Genomic DNA, 24,510 nt, shown 5'->3' with positions numbered 1-24,510 from the left:
GATGTCTCAACTTCTCCCTTTGCTGTATATCAAGGTGATTCTGCTATGAATAATGTCAATAAAAAGGGGATTCTGTATATATATATATATATACGAACGACACAATGTTGTTGTTTTATTAGATTTTAGGTCATAAATGGCTAATATATTGGAAAAGCTGGTTTTAGAAACTGAGTGGCCAAATGTCTGTTGTTTTTGTTGTAACCATCGCTATCGCTGTTATCCACGGCTGTCTTCAGTGTATCATTGCCATTGCTAGACTTGCACTTGTTGGTGGTGTGATACAAAGGACAGCACTCTCGTTGATACAAGGCCACCAACACAATGATCAGTGCAGCAATAGCTAATGGCTGCTTGTCTATCTGTTTGGAGGATGCGCTTGATTCTGATGTGGTCGTTGCAAATGTCAAGTTGGCTGATGATGAGGTGTCTCGCACACTGGCTGAACGAGGTCGTTGGTAATACATAGCTTGATTCAATGATCGAAGTGAAGTGGAGGATGTCAATGGCGCATCACTTCTAGCGGATGGTTTACTACATGCAATGGACTCTGAGCGCTTTGTTCTGTTCCGTATGTTGTGCCTCTTTTCTGCCCTCACTGATGTTTGGTACAGATGCTGCTGCTCCATTGGTATTGACTGTTCATACTCTCGTAACTGATACAAAAGCTCCATATTAGGGCGAATTTTGGGTGCCTTTTCCTGGACAAAGTTCAACGCGCGATCAAAGGACCAGTTCTGTCCTGCCAGAGCATCCTCGTCCACTTTTGCATTGATTCTCTTTGTACAGCGAGTTGATTTTATCAAGAATGCCACCACCAAAGCCGCCGAGCGTTCAATTCCTTGCTGGCAGTGAATCATGACAGTTTGGTGGCTATTATGGGCAGTGCGGATCAATGCAATGGCTCGCTCGAATCCTGATGTTGCAAGGTCGAGCTGATTGTGGGTCCACTTTATATGATGATACTCAATGTGCTGTGGCAAGGACACAACGTCAATTTCACTGGCTACGTTGATAACGCATGTAATGTCGTGGCGAGCTAATTGTGTGGCATTGAGAGCATTGTAATAAGCACCTAGATATAAATTGGGTAAAATGCAAGCAGGACCCTGTTGATATATGTTGCTCGTGCATTCTTGCATATCTTGTGCGTGCTTAGTGTTACGCTGGTCGCTAACCTTGTTTGACATGACAACGGGCGTGGCTGGCATCATCTCTTTACTGGACGACGACGACGACTGTAGATTCAATGCTAACCTCTTCAGATTTCTCTTACACATCTCTTTGAAATACAGAAGGAAGTGGAATAGGAAGAAGAAGAAGGGAAGAAGAGGCAATGAATTAATTGACTTATCTGCATGTAGATCTTGTTAATTTATGGCTGGCCAACCAAATAGAATGGTTATATAGGAGATGTTAAAATACGATGGCTCACTTGAATAGGCTTGGATTGCCCTTATTGTTCATTTATAATTAAATCAATATAGAAAAACGCACTAATCATGCCTCCTATTCATTATTGTTCATTGTAATATACGAGAATATCCCATGACTCCTTCTTTCAAAGCTACCTACATTCTGACATGTATCATTATATATCTCTTCTCCATTTCAATATATTATACAAACAAAAAAACGTGTCAGATTTACAAGATCTTATAGATGTTTAGATAGTGTTTATTGTTTCTTTTACAATGACCAAGAAAAAATGATTTAAGCGGTAGCACCGAGAGTAGGGAAAGCAGAGGCATCTTGGAGGTTGACAGCGGGGGCAGCAGCGTTCTTGGTGGAACGACGGTTGTTCTTGTTGTTGTTACCACCACGACCACCACGACGATCGTTCTTGCGGAACTCGGGACGAGCCTTCTCTTGGAAACGTTGCTCAATTTCAACAAAGACCTTTTCCTTGCGGACCTTCTCGGTGGTCTTCTTGGTCTTGGTCTCCTTGGAGACGTAGAACTCCTCAAATTCTTCCTTGGCAAAGGCAACGGTACCCTTGAAAGCGGAATCATCGGCATCGTTAGCCTTACGGGCTTCAGGAAGAGAAACCTTCAAAGACTTGTTAGCCTTCTCAGCCAAGTATTCATCCAAAGTCTTGACTTGTTCCTCTTCTTCAACAGGGGCAGCAGCCTCGGCTTCAGGAGCATCGGGGTCAGCAGGGTTAAGAGTGTCCTTAGCAGCTTCGGCTTCAGAAGCACCAGCCTTACCCCAGCCCTTGTTGACCTTCTTTTCAGTATCACTACCAGATTGTAGATCACAATTAATATACCAAATGTCATTTCCTGGATCGATATCAGTCCACTTACACAATACCGGTACCGGAGTGACGATCGAATTGACGACCACGTTGAGGACGACCGTTTTGTTGACGGGCACCCTTGGTAGGCTTACCACCCTTGGCGGCACGAGCAGCTAATCATGAGAATAAACGTTAGTTTCCATGTGCACAGAAAAATTTTAATTCCTTTCGAGATTGATTTGTTCCAAAATCTTTAAACCCAATAGATGAAAAATAAGGCACTGTCCAGTTGAATCATACATCAATTGTTGTCCATATCGATATCAAAGCGCAACACTGATCAGATCCCCGGGATTTCCAAAGATCAGGCCGATATCAGTGCCTTCAAGTCCTTTTAGATACGAATGTCAAATGATTAAACATGTGCCCTGATTGTTGAAATTTAAAGTTGGAGCATTTGGCATTTATGTCAAACGAGGGTTGCCTTGCTTGTTGAATTGTGAGCGGTATGTTTCTCTCATTCTCTCCATCGTCGAGAAGGGTTTAAAGATAATGTACTATTTCCTCTGCCTCGGAATTTTGTTAGCTGAAAACTTACCATCCTTGTTGATCTTGGAGACGGACTTCTTGTCAATAACGACAGGAGCCTCTTCCTTGACGGGAGCGGGGCGAGGGACCTCACCATCACCAAGGATGTCGAAAAGATTCTTAGAGTAAGTGGACATATCTATAAAAGAGCTTGTATGCGATGGATGCCTCAATCAAGGGGATGGATGGATATCGCAAAAACACAAAGGGAAGGATTCTTAAATTACCTGACTGAACATAAATTTTATATTATAAAAAATTTCTTGCCCGGCCCCCCTCTTTTTTTTTTTTTTCTGATGGATCCATTTGAATTTAATCCGATCAAACAATGTAAAAATAGCTTAAATAGATGCTCGGACTTGAGGGTGTGCCTCTGGCTCGTTGCCATGCCAACAGTAGCAGACATGATGACCACCATGTATGAGGATCAGACATTGCAATCACCTTGTTATCGTTTGATCGCTTGCAAAAATTCGCCTGATTCGTAGTACTTTATCAGAGGTGTCAATCATGATGGCGACATGAGCTAAATCAACCTGTCCATTCCACTTCCTAATTTGGTTTAACAAATGATGGCAACATGTGCTGTTTTGAACTAGAAAATGTGCTTTTCTTATCGAGGTGGTGCTTTGCAATCTCGACTCTGCTGAGGTAGAACATTGCAATGGGATGTCATATGCATTTGCAATGAACATTTGTACCCACATTCGATAAAAACTTGACATTCCGTTTTGCCATGCTTCAGAGATCAAATGACAGCTCTAATTCTAGAGGATACACCAGAGATTTGATAGCCAAATCTACATTAGAAGCAGTCGTTAGAGTATCTTATAATCCTAACAGCATATTCTGTGGCCCTCAGAGCTCTAGATCATTGCAAACAAGTCTGTAAGCTACATTGATTTTATATGCCGCAAATCATGTATGGCTGCAATGTCTTTTGTTTGCATTTGAATACTTTTTTCAACCCTCATTCTTTTGTTTATCAAAAGATAACCATATATATCCCTGCTCTATATACCAAAACAAATCACTATTTAGTCAATTAAAGGTGCTGTAGTGTGCAATGAACTGCCAATGGTACGACCATGTAAGATTTTGTGACCTTTTAAAAGGCAAATCAATCAATGGAAAAGTTTTTCTTCTTGCTGGCTCTCTTTCAACAGCTAAATATGGATGACAGCAACCGCAGCGACTCAATAAATTACCTCAAGGTAATGATTCCCCAGTCAGCGCATGACACTAGAGTCAGAAAGTATCTCTTGAAGCACTACAGAACAGTGGTGCGATCAAAGGAAAACCTGCATCGAGCATTTGCAAGACATGAAATCACAGTAAACGGTCGCCCAGTAGAAGAAACTCGTATGCTGAAGCAGGGCGATGTAGTAGAAGTGAAATATGACAAATCAATTGAAGAAGCAAACACTTTGAAAGCAGTGCCGATCAGAATATGCTATGAAGATGATCATTTGGCTGTAGTGTGGAAACCCTCAGGACAGGTACAGCGCAGACAGAAGGCTAATTCAACATGCCAAACCTTAATTTTGTGTGCCATCATATAGAATTTTGTGATTTTTGAAAAAGCGATACATTTCAACACGGCTCTCAAGGATCTGGAAGGGAATCGGCAGAAAGTATGGTGCATCAATGATATACAAAAAGCAGCATCTGGATTGGTATGTTCCCAGATCAACGTGTGGAAGCCAGATATTCATGCTCGTTCTAGATCATTGTGGCCAAAACCGAAGCAGTGAGAGACTTGCTGGTGGAGCAATACAGGAACAACAGGATTCAAATCACAATGCGTGTCCTCTGCCATGGATTTGTGCCAACAGCGGACGCCAGTAAGCTATTCAGCCCTGAAACGAATAAGCGAGACGAAGAATCTGAGAGCATTATACCCGATCAAGTGTTGAAGAGTATTGACATTGTGTCACAAACACCTTCAAACAATGCACGTCATATTTCCAGGCTGGATTTGCAACTATGCACGCCATTGTCTAGCACGCAATTACGAAAGCTCTTTTACTTTCACTCTGACTATCCCATCATTGGCAATTCCACCTTCACAAAGCCCTTGAAAGCCAATCGAGACAAAGGCTTATGTGCTGCTTTGATTGCGGTAACATTCACTCACCCCATACTCAACACCCAAATATCAATCAAAGAAGACGAGCCAGCGAAATTTGGCGTCATGTGTGATCGAGAAGCCAGATTTCATCAGAACAAACTAGACCGAGAGGCGGATGAAATCAAAAAATCTGGTGTACTTGCCGTCGATTTGGAGGAGAGACAGCAAGGCCAGCTACTGGCATACATGTTGGGACAAAAGGAGTTCAACGGTCTGATGTTCAAGGTCACCAGCGATTGTCTGATTCCTAGAACGAGCTCTGAAACGCTTGTGGAAGCAGCTGTTACAGCATCCAAATCCATAAATAGCAGCAAAATCCATGTGATTGATGTGGGTACAGGTTGTGGAAATTTGCTGATTTCCATCCTTGATCAGATTTCTTGTGCTACAGGTGTTGGAGTCGATATCAGCGAGGCGGCGTTGAATGTAGCAAGAGAAAATGCACGCAGATTGCTTCCTAACCAACAGTGTGAAAGAGCGACATGGCGTATACAAGACATGGCCATGTTGAATGATAAGAAAGCCTATGATATACTGGTGTGTAACCCGCCGTATCTTGATTTCGACAAGGCTAGCAAGAGCAAAGAGCAAATGGTCGCTTTGCAGCAGGAACCCGCAGAAGCACTGTTTGCCAATGACCACGGCTATGAATGGTATCGTGTGCTTGCCAAGGTCGCACCCACCATTGTGAGAAAAGACGGCTATGTGATTTTAGAGTGTGGCAAGGGTATGATGGAAAAAGTATTAGCAATCTGGTCTGATTGGGAGCAAGTTGCCGTGTACAAGGATGCTCAGGGTTGGAATCGCTGTCTTGTTCTCAAAATTGCATGAATTTCCAACAAGCAAACGACTCCGCTTTCGACATGAGAATGGCCTGGTTATACTTGGAGACACTCCATGTTCGCCACAATTGCCATGCAACCGTTGATCAGTGTATCGAATGTTTAACAAGATAGAAATAAAGAAATTTAATGAAAATTAGCTCCAAAACTTGATTGGTTACATGTAAATGATAGCATCTATTGGATCGATTAGACACAAGGGTTCATGCTGACACTATAAAAAGAGAAAGCGAGAAAAACTAGTTTTCATCAAGTTTTTTCCACATTTAACAAAATGGCACAGACGACTAACACCCCGCCAGACATGTCAGACGTAAGTAGGCTTACCCAACACATCCACCATGTCTTGACACTCATGTTGCCTGATAGATGGTACATCGACTCAAAGCTCGACTGGCATTAGCAAACTTCAAGCGCGAACACGGGTACGAAAATGTTGATTTGAGAACCTTGGAATCCCCATTATACGAGCACAAACTGAGGCCAAGCCAGAGCTCACCTACGACTACGACAAAGACCATCACATCGCCCTTGATCCACGACAAGAAGAGAAGAAGAGTGCTCTCGCATCACAGATTCTATCCCACCTCACCTCCTATGCAGCACAACGACATGGATCGTTTAATAAAGAAAAACGCGTCCAGATCTCCCTCTCACATCCCTTTGTCAGAGACAAGATCACAGCATTCACCTCTCATTACAGATAATCGCAAATTGTCAGCAACGCTCTCCTCGGACGACGAGGATGCTGCGCATCTGTTGGTTCTAATGCATCAAAGCCCCACCATGTCGTCTTAGGATCAATTACCACTTATCTGTACATATCTGCTGCTACTACTACTATTATTACACTACTATGCTTACCAACCGTTATCTTTCTCTTTCAATGACTATATTCTAACCAATGCACCAATGATCGTGCACATTTAACCTGCCAAAATCAACTACATGTATACATTTACGGCTAAATTTTCTACGACATCCAATCAAATAAACCGAATCGCATACATTTATGGACATCCTGTTTCTGACATGAAGCGATCTCTCTTTCTTTCTTGTTTCTATAAAATGGATTTGTATGCAGCCAACGTTACAGGACCCAATGTCATGGGCTTTTCGGATCCTTCATTGGTGCCTGAAACCGCGCTCTTCTCATTTCATCCTCTTATGTATCTGTACTTTACGTTGTCATTTTATATTGTACCATACCCAGTCTATCGTTACGTAGCCAAAAAGTACAAGTGGGAAGTAAATCAAAAGACAATTGCAAGGCATTGGAGCGATACAATGCTAGGGTTCAGTTACGGGTTGATTGTATTCATATTTGGTAACTATAGCAAAGCATTTAGCTGGATCACTGTCGTTGCCTTCTATCCATCGTTGTTTGGCTATGCTATTATTGCTGAACAACCTTATACAAAGACCTCCTTGCCTAATATCAAGCATTGGCCAAAAGGAATGTGGATTGTATTCCTGATTGCACTTGGGTAAAACAGTGGTGGATGTTTTTTTTTTTTTTGTAAGCCATTCAACTGACATGATAATAGTATCATCCTAGCCTTTGCTGGTATTCACATCTATTTCGCATCTCAGTTTAGTCTACCTTTCGTGATTTACTATGTCTGCGGGTTGCTGATCCCGATTTTTTTCTTGGTTACATCGGTGCTCCTGATTAAGGAAGTCAATTCAAATTGGACGAGAACAACGTATTACACATGGCGACATCAGCGACAACTAAAAGCTACAACGCCGCCCTCTACTCCATCTGCAAACTATCTAGATGAAGCGGCAACTCACGAAAATATGCAAGGCAATAAAGACATTGCTTTAACAGAGCAAATACCCTCTCAAGAAGTAGCCATTTTGCCACCGCCAAACCCGTACACCAACAAAGTTAGACTGCATATACATCACTGGCAGATATTCTACGTTCTAGCCTTCTTCACAAGGTACATGAGCAAGAGACTTGACATTGCCAAACATATATAAACGAATATCATGATAGATTTAAGCACCCTGTCTCTCAGGTCGCCGCGGGGATTGTGCTTGCTTGCTACATGCAAGGGATCTGTGCTTGTAAGATTGTACCTTTCTCTCATTTTTAGTTCTTACTGATTTACGTGATTACATGTAGATGGATACGACCCCTTGGTGAACGATGACAGATAATTTTTAGCGATACAAACAAATGGCGTAGATGACCCTACACTAAAGATATTACGAAACGAACAACCCATTTCATACCCTCATTTCTATGTTATACACGGATTTTCATTACCATTCTAATAAAATGGCACATAATGCCTTCATTCGAAATGCCTATTGATTTCAAGATTGTATGTTACATGTATGAATAAAAGCGATGCACAACCAAACTTGCTTTCGCATACCAGATACTCGTATATTCTGTAAGAGCTGAAGCATCAATATGGCTCGTAACAGCGTGAGCTTTATGTAGTTCTATGCAATAACATTGCATGGTGTTGACATATTGATTTGGATGTCAAAAAGCTGTCGAATCTAATTGATCTCAGGGTCGAACCATTAAATTGCCGCCAAGAAAGACCTGAAGCGGATCAGGTAGTATTTGATGCTTAGTTAAGCTAGATAGCCATAGGACAAGAAAGCACATCACATAATGGAGAGATCAGAGGCCCTAAAAATAAGAAAGAAAAGGCCGTTTTCACATCAAAGAATCATGGTCTAAACATGGAGACATGTAAATTGAATTAAGATTCCAATAGTTTATGTTCAGCAATAGCATACAACTATCCGGTCAATCTCGCTACTCTCGATGACGGCGTCGATCTGCGGGCTCTTGCCGAAGACATTTCAAATCAGAGACAATAAATATCTGGCATATCAAGTAGATTTTAAACAACCAATTAATAGTAAAAAAAAAAAGCTATATCAGAGTCAGGAGAGGGAGTTATACATCCGCTGATGTTGCTCTTGAGATGGCAACATAAAGCTGGCCATAAGTAAATATACGACTTGCGTAAGATCTACAGCAACTTTTCTGAGATATTGTCATTGCAAAAGACACCTTCATGAGGCAAAGCGCTCCAGAAAAAGAAATTATTTGGGATAAACAATGCAATTTCAACTCCATAATCTTCATTTGATCAGCATCGCAACCAACATTGTTATCATCATTGTTGTCATCAACATAAAGACATTTGGGCCAGCCAGCAGCAGTGCTACCGCTAAAATTAATTGAAACTCAGTTTTTTTTTCTGTTCAAGATTGGACAGATCTTGTCTATTTTCGACTTTGTTAATTTATTTTGTGATGTTCGACTATATAAACTGTGATGATCACCCTACGCTTCCTAATACATTCTCGAAGTACTTTTCAAGGCGCTTCCAATGGTGCTAATTGTAATAAATGTTTTGAATGAAATTATTGAGCAATTTAATCAAATATGAAATAAGGTTTTTGGCCAAAATGTCGAAATTTTGCATATGAAGACCTCATAAAAGTAATTTCAGAGGTTGCTTTGGATCGAGAGAAACATTTTGATTCAATATACACCATAGTAAAAGTCTTTATTTTCAAGGTAAAAAATGCGGTCGTTCGGTTTTCGTCAAAAAGCATGAGGTATCCCTCATGGTTTTTGGCCGATTTTTCGCCATGTTTTTTGGGTCCTCAAAAAGTTGAGCAAAGGTGTCAGGAAGTTACTACTACTCGAGTACAATTGTTTGGCGTTATTCCGGTGGCTCAGAAAGGTCTACATGTCAAGATATGAAGACTTGAAAGCTGTCAAATTTGGTTAAGTATTGCTTTATAAAGTATATTTACACGGCAAAAATCACATCTTTGGTAGCTGAAATCTTCTGGAAAGGCAGTTCTGTAGCTTGAGCAATTTTTGATTCAAATAGGAGGCATATTGATTTTCGTAAAACTGATTCATGCAAATTTTGATGCGCTATGTTGCTGGTAGGCTTATTAATAAAGGAAATGAGAAATTGAATTTGCTGCTTATATACTACGGTTTTGCGCCTTTGCTTCGCTGTGATCAAGCCCTCATATAGATCCAAGTGTTGGGTTAGACGCCTTATTACCATGGCTTTGCACCCTTGCTTCGCTACGGTATAACCCCCCCTAATATCAATGCTATCAAGTGTTCCCCCAAACCCCCTCTCCATTGACGGCTTTGCGGATGGTTTTATTCATTTTGTACGATACACAATTCTTCAAATTTTTGAAAGGATATGATTTGTTTGTCTAGTTTTTTTTTGAATGTTTTACATTATATATAGTGAAGATATGATGCCGTCCAGATGAAGCGTATATTTTCGAGATCTGGAAGGGATCTTGTGTCACCAAAACATATACACAGGTCGGTGTGAGTTTGTATGATGGAATTGCTCAGCAAAACAAGGCCAAATGTAGTTATTGAATATAGTTACATATATAATTTTTTTAATAATGACAAAACCAGATGAAAATGACACTGTACAATACATAGTAGATATATGTATACATCTGTTGAATAGATGGGAATAAATAGATTTCAGGAACAACACTCTTCTAATCCAAAGCACAAGCACAGAGCAGCTGCACTATAAATACATAATATCTCAATTACTAAATTTAGGGCAACTCTATTAGCATTCTGTTCTTACCATCCCCAACAACATGCATCGTTCGTTTTCTTTGGCACTGAATGAACTACTACCGTCTCTGGTGCAGGCGTTGGTTGATAGAATTGAGCTATTTCATCACAAGTTAGTTTATGGTAATGCCGCACTGACAGTTGGATTTATACCTTGACTTGTTGCTAATGGGTCGTCGTGAACAAAACGAGGTTGTTCTAATACGCCTTTAGTAAAAGATGCACTTTGAACTTGACGTTGCCGTGGTGGTCTAATGGGTTCTGGTTCTTTAAATGTATCTTCTTCTTGCTTCATTGCATATTTAATTGAGAAATATGATCTGTAATTGATAAAAAAAAAGAAAAGAGAGCCCTTCAGGAAAAGAACAATAAGATACAACAATTCGGGGACCTTTCTCTCGGAGTTTTTCTCATTGATATTGGTAGAAGGTATGTCCTCCAATCGTCCAAAACTTCATGACGTACAGAAATAGTGCCTGCAAATTGTTATTTACGTTGGAGGCTGGCTATCTATTTGTTCAGTTCACTAAATATATCTGACAGGTCGGCAAAAGTGCACCTTGAATAGCCAATCTGTTGCTATAGTAACGGACCACATCTTTATTTGACAGATGTCGAGATTTTTCTGGAAAATGGACATGATTCGATCTTGAAATGAAAGCAAATGTTATTGGGTTTGAGAGGATGCCTTCACTTGCATTCTCTATATTAAGATTCAAATGCTTCATCTACATCCAAAAAGAAGCCGCAGCAATCACAGATAAAGATCAAGAGGTCAAGTATCTGCATTCTGGAGCCTTCAAAATGCGTTCGTGCGCCAAAGATACGTTAAATTTGGAAGCTTTATGGCCCAATCATGAATAGAAAAAAAAATCTTTTTCTGTGTGTGTATTTGGTGGACGCGTTTTTCATACGTATTTATTCTTTCCATTCCCTTCTTTCTCTCCTCTTTTTCCTTTTCATAACCTATAAACCAACTTGTTATTTAAAATGGCTGATATCACTACAATTGCTAACCAATTCACCACTTACTATTACCAAACTTTTGATGCCAACAGAAATAATTTAGCTCAACTCTACGTAAGTTCAGAGCACATGAAATGTAACATCTTGATAAATAACAAACTATTCGGCAATAGAGAGAAGCCTCCATGCTTACTTTCGAGGGTCAACCTTTCCGTGGTGCTGCTAGTATTGGCGAGAAGTTGGGTGTAAGTAGTTGATAAAGAGTGAACTTGGAGAGTGAGAGAGCGTGTGTGCGATATTGCCGGTTTGAAAGTGGAAGGCGATATTCATCACATTTGTTACAGAGCCTTCCTTTCCAAAAGGTCCAACACAGAGTCTCTACCTTTGATGCTCAACCTGCTGATCCTTCTGGCAGCAACATCCTTGTTTTCGTTACTGGTCAACTTTTGGTAAGTGATTTTCTTTTGCACTCCCTGCGGGATTTTGCCATGTTGAAATTTTGCGGTGACTAATACGTGCAAATGCACAGATTGATGATGAAACCAACCCTCAAATGTTCTCCCAAACCTTCCACTTGGTTCCCGAGAATGGTTCTTACTACGTCTTCAATGACATTTTCCGTTTGATCTACGCTTGAATCAATAACTCATATACACACGAATACACATAATGCAGAAATCATTTGAAGGGTCTTTTTCTCTTTTTATTGAAATAAACGATTCATGTGCATTCAAATGCCATTTACAATAAAATCCTTGCGTATTATATTTACAACTTTTTTTTTTTAATTCTTAACAGGGGAAGCCTTCTTATCAAAAGCACCCAAAATGTTTTGACGAATACCGAAATCATCCAATTTGGCAGAAGAAACATCCTCAGAACCAGCAATCTTTGCAAGACGAGCTCTTTCAGTTTCAAGGAACTTTTCACCGTTGGCCAACACCTTTTCCATGATCTTGGCATAGTAAGTACCATAACGTGTACCAATTTCCTTTGCGGCTTCAACAGCTTCAGCATGAATCTTTTCGCGTTCGCCAGCATTTTTGATGAAACGAATAGCAAGCTCATCCAATTTACCGATACGACCAGCAACAGCTTCTAAACCACCACCGACTTTACGTTGAGTACCGCAATGCTTGTTGAGGAATTCGACAAAAGCAGCTTCAGTGCGGCCACCTTCATAAGGGATAGGTTCACTCTCACCAGCAGGGAAGAACTTGATGGTAGGGAAGCCAGAAATATCAAATTCGCTACCGATGTCTCTCTCTTCATCAGCATCGATCTTTGCAATGATACACTATTTAGATGAACGTATTAGACGTTGTACAAGTGGCGAAGTGTTACAGGCGACTTACGTTTTCTTCATTAGCAAAAGTGGAACCAATTTTCTCCCAAATAGGTGCTATTATCATAACAACGTTTATATCCAATCAATCGCGCAAATCAAAGAAAGCACTTACCGAGATTCTTGCAGTGTCCACACCATGAAGCATAGAATTCAACGAGAACATTCTTCTTGGGGTTCAAAGCGACTTGGTGAAAGTTTTTCGTGGTTAAAGTGACAACATCTGACTTTTGGGACTTGATACGAGGAGCAACACCAGACTTTTCCTTGATGAAGGCAGCCAAAGAGTTCAAATCACGGCCTCCCTTATAATCCTCAACACCTTCAGGTGAATGAACACCCTTAGGGAACCATTTAAGAGTAGGGAAACCTTGGACACCAAACAAAGCACCAGTATCGCGATGTTGATCAGCATCAATCTTTGCAACCAAAACCTTATCCTTGCTGGAAGAGAAGGCATCACCTAACTGAGCATAGACGGGAGCCAAGTTTTTGCAATGACCACACCAAGGTGCATAGAATTCAACAAGGGCAGGCTTGGAGCCATCAATGACATTCTTAAAGTTGGCATCAGTCAAGACAACGACATTGCCATCCCATTCAATAGAGCCAGCGCCAGCACCAGTGACGGGAGCTGTCTTTTCACGAATGATGGCCAGAATGTCACTGGCAGAGTTGATGTTTTTCAATTGAGCAAACGCGTTGTTAACATGGCCAGCTAATTTCTCTGGTGTAGTGGATTTGATGTCGGCTAAATAACCATGGAGTTTATCGCCGTTGAGTTGTTTGGCGTTTTCTACCAAGTTGAAAGCAATGTTGCCTCCTTGATAGTAATCATAACCGAGAAATGCTGCATTGACTGCGACAAGCAAGAAAAACAGCTTTTTAAAAAAAGACATTTTTGTATGTTGAAGGTATATAGAGTCAAGAGAAGAAGAGAAGAAAAAGAGATACGAAGAGAAATTTATAGTAAAAACAAGAAAATTTAATCTGGCAAATCAACTGGCTCCAAGTGTATAGTTTAGCCTTCCAAAAACTAAATAAAGGTCGACTTGCGCTCCTTTTCAAAAGACTCTCATGAGGATAACGCATTATGCCATGCGTGGGGTTGCCATTGAAGGACAGCAAAACTCGTTTATTCAGTCACCTTCCCATTGTTACAAATCAAATTGCAAAGCATTATTAATCCATGTTGCCATTTGTTTGCTCCAATGTAGCATAAATCATGCAATACAGCATTTGATAGCTGGCCCGTGAATGCTACCATTTCCCTGGCATGCTTCAGCTACCGATGGGCTCCAGAGTGTCTCATATTCATCTATAAAGTGGTTCAATGAACACTATTACTACGCATCTTTAGGCTATTGACATGCCGATTGAGAATGTGTAAAATCAAATGATAATCTCCCTTCGTCCCTTGTTATCAATGAAGGGTAGCTGATACATGCTCCAAACCGCGTAGTATGGAGAATTTTCTTGCCATTTTGCGCTATGCCTAGCTACTCTACCTATACAACATTCTCTAATGCACAACTAAATGCTTTTGCTGCCCAATGGATGGCATGCCTTTGAAAGAGCAGTTAAAATTGACTAGATTTCACCGATACCGAGTTTTGTAACAGAAACAAAATAGAGGAGAGCCAAACTAGAGCATAATGCTCTTAAATTTGCAACCGCCTCATTATAGCTTCGAAAACATTGATTGCCTTCATGAGAAAGGCATTATCATCACCTTTTACCAGCCAATATGTATTTTACGCTCCGCTGCGCAGCTACTTCAGATCAGTTCAATTTTGTTCAATTTCGACTCCATAAATCTATTTTGCTAGATTTGACCATGTAAAAGGTGCTGATCATTCCGTACTTCTTGTTACATCTCTGTCGTACTTTTCAAGGCGCATCCGATGATGCTAATTAAAATATGGTTTTTGACTGTAGATATTAAGCTATCCTAAAAAATATGAAATCAGGTTTTTAGCTAAAAGGTCGAGCTTTTACATATGAAGGTCGCACAAACAAAATTTCAGGAGATGCCTTGGATCGAGAGAAGTATTTTGATGTAATATACACCATAACAAAAGTCTTTGTTTTTGCGGTCAAAAACGCGATCGTTTGATTTTCGATAAAAACCATAAGCGATAGCTCATGGTTTTTGGTCGATATTCGAAGATCTTAAAAAAGTTGAGCAAAAGCATCAGCAAGATAGTGCTAGCCGAGACCAATTATTTTGCACAATTCTGGCAGTCTAAAACGGCTTCCAGCGCAAGAAAACACGCTTCAAGTGCTTCCAAATTTCGCTGTGGTTTGCATAAATTTGAGAGGTAAGAAGTAATAAGAGTACGCTGTAGGCTCGAATATGAGCTGCTTTTGTTGATACAGATACGTTGTATCGTAAAAGAGTCAAATATGCACTTACAAATTGTTTGTGGAAGGTTTTCATGCAACAGTAACTCTTGAAGCGTGAAATTTCAGGTTTATCAGAAAGATCCAATTACTATGCGAGCTATGTGGTGCATTGAACACTCTTGAGCGTGAACCACGATGATCAAGATAACATTAAATGGCTTTCTTTCGCTGCTACAGTAGGATTTGGCAATGTTTGGCCACCCATGAGTTATTCTCAAGCTGTAACATGGAGTGTCAATTGATCGCATCTTTTTGCCTCAAAAGCAGTATATCAGATTAAAACACTTCTGGCCGGCACGACAGCCCAGACTGTTGATCCTAGATCTGCCTATACAAACCCAAAGCATCCTGAGATGATGGATCTCACTAAACGGTCCATTCTTTGTCCATTATGGCGCTTAAATTCTGAAGGATCATGTTTACTGCGACCTACCCTTGAAAAAAAGCGAGTCCAAGCCTGTCATTGATCCGTTTCCCCTTTTTTTGAGACAAATGACAAAACAAGCAATTTGCCTGTGATATTGCGTGCTCTCAAGTAGAGGCACTTGGGCTATAATAATAAAAATTTATGCATACTACTAGATTCATCCCAGGCTGTTTTCCTATTGCCCATGGTTGCCACCCAAAATCAAATCCCCTCGTTTCAATTGGCGCACACATCTCTCAACGTTTTAGATAGTCTATTATCAACCCCAATTAAAATTGTTCTCTTTCTCTTTTTCAATACTCCCGATAAGATTTCATTTCAGGCCTGATCATGGTAGCTGCCAAGGACATTGACAATGCATCTGAACTTGACACAATGTTGACACTCATGCAAGAGATGGTCATCCAATGTAAGAATGTAAATTCTCTACTTGAAGAGAAGTAACCCATCTTTCATTTGACAGATGTGCGTCAGGGTCAAAATGAGACAGGGCCTGTTGTCACCTTTCAACGTCCCGAACAATTGTACAAGGCCATGGATTTTTCACTACCTACCCAAGGCACTGGTATAGAAGGTGTGTGTGTGTGTGTGTGTGTGTGTGTATTTATCTGTTTTTAGTGTGTTTCTAAATGGCAACAATATTCAGGCACATTTGAGCTTATCAAGTCAACACTTAAATACAGTGTCAATTCATGGAACCCTCGATTTATGGATAAATTGTACGCTGGCACCAACCCCATTGGCGTTATTTCCGAGCTGCTGTTGGCTGTATTGAACAGCAATGTTCATGTGTACCATGTATCACCCGTATTCACCTTGATGGAGATTGAAGTGACCAAGGCAGTAGGACGATTATTAAATATGGGAGAAGTAGGGTGCTTTGTAATTCAAGCTAAAAACGCAATCATCTTATACATTTTGCAATAGAATTCAGGCGGTTTATTGTGTCCAGGCGGTTCAGCGTCCAATTTATTGGCACTGGTTACCGCTAGAAACAAGCTATTCCCAATGATCAAATCAGAGGGCTACTTTCCACGACCCATGAATCCAGCAGCCAGCTACGGCAAACTGACAGTATTCACCTCGCTGCACAGCCATTACAGCATTGATAAATCAGCCCAGGTCCTGGGGTTAGGCACAGACAATATAGTCAAAGTACCAGTGGATGACATTGGAAGAATGCAAGTAGATGAATTAGGTAATGATTGGGTGATTCTATAGGCGCTTTAGACATAAATTCACACACCATGTACATTAGAGAGATTGCTGTTGCTGAGTATCGAAAAGGGTGAGACGCCATTTTTCATCAACGCAACAGCTGGAACAACAGTGTTGGGCGCATTTGATCCTATCCGCAAGATATCAGCGCTTGCCAAAAAGTACAATTGCTGGCTTCATGTGGACGGTTCTTGGGGAGGCACTGCCATCTTTTCAGATAAAGTAAGGACAGAGAGAGATTGGTTTGACGGCTCTGAATTGGCAGATACATTCACATTGAATCCACACAAACTGCTCGGCGTTCCATTGCAGTGCTCCATGCTGATCACACCCCATCATGGCCACTTGCTGTTTGCCAAAGCCAACTCTTTGCGAGCCGATTACCTGTTTCACGGTAATCCCTATGATCTGGGAGCGGGCACCATTGGTTGCGGTCGTCGTCCCGATGCTGCCAAGGTGTTTTTGGCCTGGAAGTTCTACGGCCAGCAAGGATTGGGTGCTCGCGTAGACAGAGCCTTGACTTCAGCGGAGGAATTCACTCGACTGGTGAAACAACGCAGCTCGTTTGTACTCGTCAAAGATCCAAGCCCTTTCCTACAGATCTGTTTTTGGTTTGTACCACCACAGCTGGCGGAAGCAGGTAAAGACATTGACTTATCCATGGTAACAAGAGAGCTCCATCGCAGGGTGAATCAGTCTGGTGAATTTATGGTCGATCACGCACCTCTGGTTGGTAAACCAGACTTCTTTCGCATTGTAGTCAATGCGCCCACAGTGAACCTGCATCGTGACCTAGAAAGACTCCTTGATGCAATTGAGGAGGCCAATGCAACTGTCGATTGGAGCACTGTACAGTGTTGATAACGTGTTGCAATCAAATGACTTGGGAATTTCATTCAAGGCGGACTTGGCTCAGGTTTTGGCTGGGCTGGCTTCATGCTCTGCTCTTCTTCCCCCACCCCCCTCCTTCTCTCCTCCCTTTGAGAGAGCCTTATTTGTTGCTGCTCTTTTTTTCTATTATTTTCCTTTCTCACTCACTCTCTCTCTCTCTTTTTTTTTCGTCTTGTCTATTCCCACCTTATCAGAAAACACTACATTAGAAAGTGGCTTTCCACACTCGTCATTAATAAATATCTCCATGGCATTACCTTCTCTGTTATGTAGAGTACAGGCGCTCTATTCTTTTGAATCAAACGACCCTTCTTCATTGCGATTTGAGGAAGGCGACTACATAGATGTATTAGCCAAGCTACCGTCTGGCTGGTGGGATGGATGGTACATAGTCACCAACAGACTGCAGCAACACAGAAACTCACATCGTTTGCGTACATAGGTGCAATGGGAATCGTGGTTGGTTTCCTAGCAATTACGTTCGAATCATTGAAGACTACGGTAGTACAGGACTTGTGGTACGCATAATAGTTGAATTGGAGTTACATGCTATAGCAACTCATCCGTATCTCTTAGTCGCCGACGTCGATGAAGCCCAAGGGCACCAGCAGAAGAATCAGCGCACAGACAGATTTGTTTGACGACAGAGTGGGATCAAACGGAAACGAATCCAGTAGACGAACATCCCTACCGCCCAACTGGTCAATTCAGAATCGCGAAGATGGATCCGCAAGTTATTATTTCAATACGCTCACAGGAGAAATGCGGTCCACTTATCCTTACGATGATACTGCTTCGTATTACGATGGCGAATCGGACGAGGACTCTGCTACTTCCACCATTGACAGCAACTCGAGATCAGACTCTGTGCTTGAAGTGAATTTCATGCCAACGTCTGAAGAATCCATTGCGTCTGATCAATCACTCAAAGACTTCCAGCAGCAGGGAAAAGTAAGCTTTTTGATCTTGTACAAGGGACAGAGAAAAGGAGCTACAGAGCTGACCCCTTAATCTTTTTTCATTATTGTATATGATAGTGGATCCAGCGCACCACACCTCAAGGCCTCCCATTTTTCTACAATCTGTCAACTCACGAGACTGCATGGCATGCAGATTCGCAGGTAGTTATTCAGTCAAATTCAAAATGGAGCACAACAACTTAGTAACTCCCTTTTGTAGGAACAGCAGCAGCAGCAGCAGCAGCAGGGATCACCTAAACCTCAACCTAGATTGGCTTTAGCAGCTACAGCGCCTACCACCCCAACATCCACCAAAGGATACTCTTTCCAGCCTTCTCCTCACTTTGACAGTAATGAAACACTCACATGGAATAAGCTCTCGGTTCATGTCACCCTGTCCATCAATAATTTAATTGGATCTGCAAAGAACTCACAGAGATCCTTGTACAAAAAGTACGCTGCTCGTGTAGTGGAAGCTGTAAGGTTCATGCTGGTTGCTTCAGGTACCATCAGCAAGGAATCATTGCATATCAAAACAAGCAATGTCCTCCGATCACATCACCGTGCCATGATGGCTTCCATGTCCAAACTCGTCTTGTCAGCCCAACTGTGTGCGGATGGCACTGTCAGTGATGTGAGCAAGCTGCTGACGGATTGCCACGAACTGCTGGTGGCTGTTCGCAATTTCATCAGCACATGTGAGAGCATACCTGTCGATGTAACCCACGTTGATCCACACCTGATATCCTCACCGCAAGACGAACGAAACAGTCATGCTGCTGCACCATGGGATGCTGCTTCCACAGCCATCCGACGGCAACACTCCATCTCATCTGCTTCGGGATCCATGGTAGATCAAGGCATCCGAGCAAAATACGAATTGCAATCTGATCTAGTCGACAACCTGGATGCTTACGGTGCTAGCATGCAAGAATCAATGGAATCACTCATGGCAAATCTCACACGCCATAGCGACTCCCGCTGTTCTTTGGCTGTATTACTGTTCACTCAATATAGAAACTTTGGTAACCAGAATGGCCAGTTCTTGTCCATCATTGAAGACATTGATTTCGACGGAGTCATTCAATCGCCTCTGATGAAGGAGCTGGCAGTTGCGAAACAAAAGCTGTATGACGGCCTGGGTCTACTCTTTTTCAAAATGCAAACAATGACGGATGAAACTGTTCCCATGGAAAAGGCCATCTCAGAGATGCAAGAGGCTGCTCAGTCCATTATTGACGCTATCAGACTGGTGTGCGATCGTATGGCTGATCTGGTCAACGAGAAGAAGCGTCTGATGAAGGAGCAAGGCAAGCTCACCAATGGCACTACATCCAGCAATCGTAGCAGCTTGCTTGGCTCAACCGACAAGGACAATTCTCTTTGTGATTTCCTACGCAACTCGACTGGAAGTCACGATTTATCCTTTGATTTAAGTCTGTCTTCATCCATGACCCTTAAAAACCCTTCTTTAACTTCTATTGAAGACTTGAAGAAGCGATCTCAATCATTGTCTGTAGACACAGCGCTGCAACCAAGCAACAGTAACAGCAACACAAAAGTAAACAACCGCTCCTCCGCTCCTGTAACTGAAAACACACCTACATTAATGGGCGAGACATTGAAGAACAGAGCTCATACATTGACGGAGGCTCAATCCAAGCATACAAGCGCTAAATTGAAGCAATTCTTTGGTGATGATCTGCCTGATGCCAATTCCCCTGCTAGCAATGCGGCACCTACATCGCCCACAATAGCCACAACCACAGCCGCAGAAGGGGGAGTAAATCCTGGGCAAGGAGCATCAGCAACAACAAGACAAGTCTCCGCCACGGCAGTGCCCAATACCAGTGTCAATACAGCGGCATCCGTGCAGGAAGATGAGCAACGGTATCTTCAATACGACTACAGTCCCAATGAGATTATCTTCACCGTTGAGGGTAGTGTCAAAGGGGGTACTCTTCGTGCACTTGTTGAGCGCATGACGTTGCATGACTATTTAGATATGAACTTCAACAGCACCTTCTTACTTACTTACCGGTCGTTCTGTACCTCGATGGAGCTATTGGAATTGCTTGAAGCCAGATATAATATACAACCACCTGCCGATCTAACACCCGAGGAACTGGAAATCTGGGTTACCAAGAAGCAAAAACTGATTCGTCTGCGTGTATTCAACGTGCTCAAGATTTGGCTGGAGCAATACTATTACGAGGAAGACTCTGTGATATTAGATCGCTTGCTGTTCTTTACGAATACCAGCATCAAGGATACACTCAGCTTCTCTGCATACCAATTAGAACGACTGATCCACAAGCGTAAGGACGCTTGCAAGAATCTCAAAAAGCTGGTTATTACTCAACAACAAGATTCCCCTGATCCCATATTACCAAGAAATTTGAAAAAGTTCCGTCTGCTTGATCTGGACACAACTGAAATGGCACGTCAATTAACTCTAATGGACTTCAAGCTGTACAGCTCAATTAAACCAGTTGAATGTCTTGACAAGGCTTGGTCTCGGGATGCTACACTTAATGACGACCACCGCACACCGGTAGCACGTAACATTCAAGCGTCCATTGACTACTGCAATCAAGTTACTACCTGGGTGTCGGACGAGATTCTCAGCCAATCTGAGGTCAAGAAGAGAAGCGCACTTATCAAATACTGGGTCAACGTTGCTGAACGTTGTCGTATCTTTAACAACTTTAATACCTGCATGGCCATTCTGTCTGCATTCGACAATAGTGCTGTGGGTCGCCTCAAAAGAACCTGGGAAATGGTGGGTGCTCGCACAAATCATATTGTTGCACACATCCGCAAGCTCATGGGAGCAAGTCGCAATTTTAATCAGTACAGAGCTTTGATCCACTCTGTGAACCCTCCCTGTATTCCCTTCTTGGGCATCTACCTCCAGGATCTCACGTTTATTGAAGATGGTAATCCAAACTTTCTAAAAACATCAAAGGATTTGATCAACTTTGCAAAGCGCGCTAAAACTGCTGAAGTGATCCGAGAGATTCAGCAGTATCAGACGATGGGATACCAGTACAGAGCAGTCGAAGAAATTCAAAACTTTATCCAAGACAACCTACACAGCTCTCGTGACGAAGATCAATTGTAAAAAGAAAGCCTGAAGCTAGAGCCCAAGTAAGTTTTCAGTTGCAGTATGTGTATAGACAGCGATTAAATGTCTCTATAGGGAACGAGATGATGAGAAGATTACACGACTCTTGCAGGAATCAGGTTTCTTGTAAATAACCTTACCTTACTACTAATTCATAATCGTAATACTATACACCCTTTATCCCCTCCTACTCAATCATACATACACACTCAACATTAAAAATCAAAGCATACAAATATCCCTCAACAACCCCGTTTTTCTTTTTATTTTTTATTTTTATTTTTTTTTTTGGCCATTTCATTCATTCTTCTGTTATCACACATACAACCTATATACTTCATTTCTAAGCTTCACCTTATTGTGATTACTATTCATCGAATTATATAGCATCACCTCTTTTTTTTTTTATTCAATAAATTGCATACCTGTTAAATTATATGATTGAACATGGAGCAATACCAGCTTGTTTCACGATTGATGCTCTATCCTGGTTAGTAAAGACTCGCATAGGATTTAAGCCTGCAAAATTCATACATCAAGTGCTTCTCGATAGGCATTGCTAGTCATTCAAACAAAAGCTCCTTGTACAGCTCACTGGCCATCGTTGAATGCTACAAATGACGCATCTGCGCATAGTGAATAATGATTCACTGAAGGTCATAGCGCAATGCCAAAAGAGATAGCCTTTGATCTAGTAGAAGATGACGGAAACATCCATATACACTTGCAGCGTCCGTAAATTCGATCAACATTCTGTACCCTGGGTGGTGATTGTCAACCTTTAGTGGAATTGGATAGCCAGAACAGATAAAATCACCCCAGTGCTGATACTTGACTGTGCCTCGCAGGGTCAATTTGAAGTTGGAGGTGTAGACATGATGTTGGCCATTCAAGGATTATATGAATTCTTTTGAAGGATATATCTAAAATTAGAATCATGATGGGTTTGCCGCTTTCTATGCCAGCAATAGATGGCGAATGCGGAATGGTTTCAATGATTTATTAGAGCAGGGCTATACTAGATACAACATTACACTACAGTGAGTAAGCAACCCAATAAAATTAAGTTATATATATTTGTGAAGCGTGCGCACCCTCTTGCTCCGAATGTTGCTGCCTAGAATCAAATCAACCAATTGCCCCTTTCGAGATGCCCACCGTCCGACAGTTGGAAAGATGCTTCATGATGGAGATGCCATGTATAAAATAAATCAATTGGGAGAATGAAGGAGGTACATGGTGGATAGGCCAAAAAACAGGATCGATTGTTTTGTCAAAACAGTTTTCTAATTGAATATTCCATTCAAATGCCAAATTGAATTTAGACAATATCACAAAAAGAAAAAATGGGATTCTTGTGCTGATTAATTAAAATTTAGGTTAAAAATATACTACACGGCGTAGTGAAGAGTACACATGTAATCATGATGTTGTTTTGTGTATTTGTAATCGCCCCGTCTTTGTTGCTGGTAGCTGTCAAAATCTTGTTTCCTTAAATGCATACATGTGCATGCATGCATTCGTCGCATGAAATCAATCAGATAATGTATGTGTTTTGCGCTTTCTCAAGTCAACGGGGTGGATAGCTGGTCTTTATTCGCCATGCCGATAGCTTGGGATCCATCATAATGTCCTACTTGAGGTTTAATGAGCACCAATGTCCATATATTAGCTCGGCTAAAAAGACAATCAAGTGTGTAACTGCAAATTTGAGTTTCGAAAGTAGCACAAGGTGTGGAGTACTTGGTTCAATTTGTGTCGAAAAAATAAAGATCGATCGTCGAAATGAGCTGTAGACGTATGGACGAATGTATGTTCATCAATGTACTTTTGAGCAATGATATCATCCATGTAAAATTACCTATTTCGCATGAATTTGTTTGCTCTTTTTCCATGATCGAATTGGTAATAATTCACTTGCATTTGCTCTTGAATAGATGCTTTTGCGCAAAGCACGTGTGTGCGATTTCAGCTACCAGCATGACCATATTATTTATGGTTAAAGCATTTCTAATTCTTGGAACATACAAGCAAGACTGAGAGAACCCGGTCCTATATGTACATTGTGTACATGTATCAAAAGAAGGGGAAAGAAGGAGCAACTTGTAACGCCTCTTTTGGGGGGCTAATTTGTATAACAGAGACCGAGAAGGGGGGGGGAGAGCAGATGGAGCAAGTTTAGAGACGCATGGAATATCAAAAGAATTGCCTAAATGGATTACACATTTACGTTAATTAATACGAGTGCACGAACTATACAATAGCTTTATCAGGAAAGCCAACTTTTTCTAGCATCGCCGATCGAGACGTTAAAGAATGATGTGGTGGCAACATCCAGTAGGTTGTGATACCTTTGATCTTGATACAAGTTTTTTTCTCTACCATGAAATCATGCGGTCCTGCAGCAGACATGAATGAATAATGGACCCTGTGTGTCGATAAACTATCGCATCTCCCCCCTCCTTCCTCCCCTCTCCTCCTCCCCCCCCCCAAATTCAAGCTGATAACGATTCTCTCTTTGTTCGACAATGCATAAATCATGATGCTATGATTGATTCATCTGCGCTATTTTGACTTTTAGAGGGGAGGAGAGAGCAGGTGAGGGTGGGGGGGGGGGAGCAAAAAAATCAAGGCAAAGAAAGGACCGAGAGATGAGGGCAAATTACCCTTTTAGATGGTAGCCAAAAAAGTAATATAAAGCTTCCAGTCATTTTATCGATCAATGTGCTCTTCTCTCTCCTTTCTTTCACTTC

The 24,510-nt window shown here is 41.5% G+C and overlaps 10 protein-coding genes across 10 annotated transcripts; 6 read left to right on the top strand and 4 right to left on the bottom strand.

The window, feature by feature from the left end:
• Positions 1-140: 140 nt before the first annotated feature.
• Positions 141-1,280, bottom strand: ATC70_012478 (uncharacterized protein; the record flags this gene model as incomplete). The annotated part of the gene is made up of 1 exon (XM_064831649.1): positions 141-1,280. The coding sequence occupies one exon, from the start codon at positions 1,278-1,280 to the stop codon at positions 141-143; it is 1,140 nt and encodes a 379-aa protein (XP_064677929.1).
• Positions 1,281-1,713: 433 nt separating this feature from the next.
• Positions 1,714-2,964, bottom strand: ATC70_012477 (uncharacterized protein; the record flags this gene model as incomplete). Its single annotated transcript, XM_064831648.1, has 3 exons — positions 1,714-2,239; positions 2,307-2,412; positions 2,838-2,964. 3 exons carry the CDS (start codon positions 2,962-2,964, stop codon positions 1,714-1,716), a joined length of 759 nt encoding a protein of 252 aa, XP_064677928.1.
• A 1,035-nt stretch (positions 2,965-3,999) lies between these two features.
• On the top strand, positions 4,000-5,789 carry ATC70_012476 (uncharacterized protein; the record flags this gene model as incomplete). The annotated part of the gene is made up of 3 exons (XM_064831647.1): positions 4,000-4,326; positions 4,390-4,503; positions 4,554-5,789. 3 exons carry the CDS (start codon positions 4,000-4,002, stop codon positions 5,787-5,789), a joined length of 1,677 nt encoding a protein of 558 aa, XP_064677927.1.
• A 285-nt stretch (positions 5,790-6,074) lies between these two features.
• Positions 6,075-6,598, top strand: ATC70_012475 (uncharacterized protein; the record flags this gene model as incomplete). The annotated part of the gene is made up of 2 exons (XM_064831646.1): positions 6,075-6,113; positions 6,170-6,598. 2 exons carry the CDS (start codon positions 6,075-6,077, stop codon positions 6,596-6,598), a joined length of 468 nt encoding a protein of 155 aa, XP_064677926.1.
• Positions 6,599-6,868: 270 nt separating this feature from the next.
• On the top strand, positions 6,869-7,969 carry ATC70_012474 (uncharacterized protein; the record flags this gene model as incomplete). Its single annotated transcript, XM_064831645.1, has 4 exons — positions 6,869-7,287; positions 7,348-7,749; positions 7,806-7,876; positions 7,935-7,969. 4 exons carry the CDS (start codon positions 6,869-6,871, stop codon positions 7,967-7,969), a joined length of 927 nt encoding a protein of 308 aa, XP_064677925.1.
• A 2,455-nt stretch (positions 7,970-10,424) lies between these two features.
• ATC70_012473 (uncharacterized protein) lies at positions 10,425-10,713 on the bottom strand (the record flags this gene model as incomplete). The annotated part of the gene is made up of 2 exons (XM_064831644.1): positions 10,425-10,516; positions 10,572-10,713. The coding sequence occupies 2 exons, from the start codon at positions 10,711-10,713 to the stop codon at positions 10,425-10,427; spliced, it is 234 nt and encodes a 77-aa protein (XP_064677924.1).
• A 695-nt stretch (positions 10,714-11,408) lies between these two features.
• Positions 11,409-12,021, top strand: ATC70_012472 (uncharacterized protein; the record flags this gene model as incomplete). The annotated part of the gene is made up of 4 exons (XM_064831643.1): positions 11,409-11,498; positions 11,558-11,629; positions 11,729-11,833; positions 11,914-12,021. 4 exons carry the CDS (start codon positions 11,409-11,411, stop codon positions 12,019-12,021), a joined length of 375 nt encoding a protein of 124 aa, XP_064677923.1.
• Positions 12,022-12,168: 147 nt separating this feature from the next.
• Positions 12,169-13,628, bottom strand: ATC70_012471 (uncharacterized protein; the record flags this gene model as incomplete). Its single annotated transcript, XM_064831642.1, has 3 exons — positions 12,169-12,681; positions 12,740-12,786; positions 12,845-13,628. 3 exons carry the CDS (start codon positions 13,626-13,628, stop codon positions 12,169-12,171), a joined length of 1,344 nt encoding a protein of 447 aa, XP_064677922.1.
• A 2,264-nt stretch (positions 13,629-15,892) lies between these two features.
• ATC70_012470 (uncharacterized protein) lies at positions 15,893-17,641 on the top strand (the record flags this gene model as incomplete). Its single annotated transcript, XM_064831641.1, has 5 exons — positions 15,893-15,971; positions 16,026-16,136; positions 16,209-16,432; positions 16,490-16,760; positions 16,821-17,641. 5 exons carry the CDS (start codon positions 15,893-15,895, stop codon positions 17,639-17,641), a joined length of 1,506 nt encoding a protein of 501 aa, XP_064677921.1.
• A 277-nt stretch (positions 17,642-17,918) lies between these two features.
• Positions 17,919-21,754, top strand: ATC70_012469 (uncharacterized protein; the record flags this gene model as incomplete). Its single annotated transcript, XM_064831640.1, has 5 exons — positions 17,919-18,055; positions 18,114-18,189; positions 18,248-18,622; positions 18,709-18,792; positions 18,851-21,754. 5 exons carry the CDS (start codon positions 17,919-17,921, stop codon positions 21,752-21,754), a joined length of 3,576 nt encoding a protein of 1,191 aa, XP_064677920.1.
• Positions 21,755-24,510: the final 2,756 nt, after the last annotated feature.

This window comes from Mucor velutinosus (genome assembly GCF_035048745.1).
Source record: "Mucor velutinosus strain NIH1002 chromosome Unknown tig00001569, whole genome shotgun sequence".
In the NCBI taxonomy this organism is placed as follows: domain Eukaryota; kingdom Fungi; phylum Mucoromycota; class Mucoromycetes; order Mucorales; family Mucoraceae; genus Mucor; species Mucor velutinosus.
This window is presented reverse-complemented; position numbering and strand designations above follow the sequence as displayed.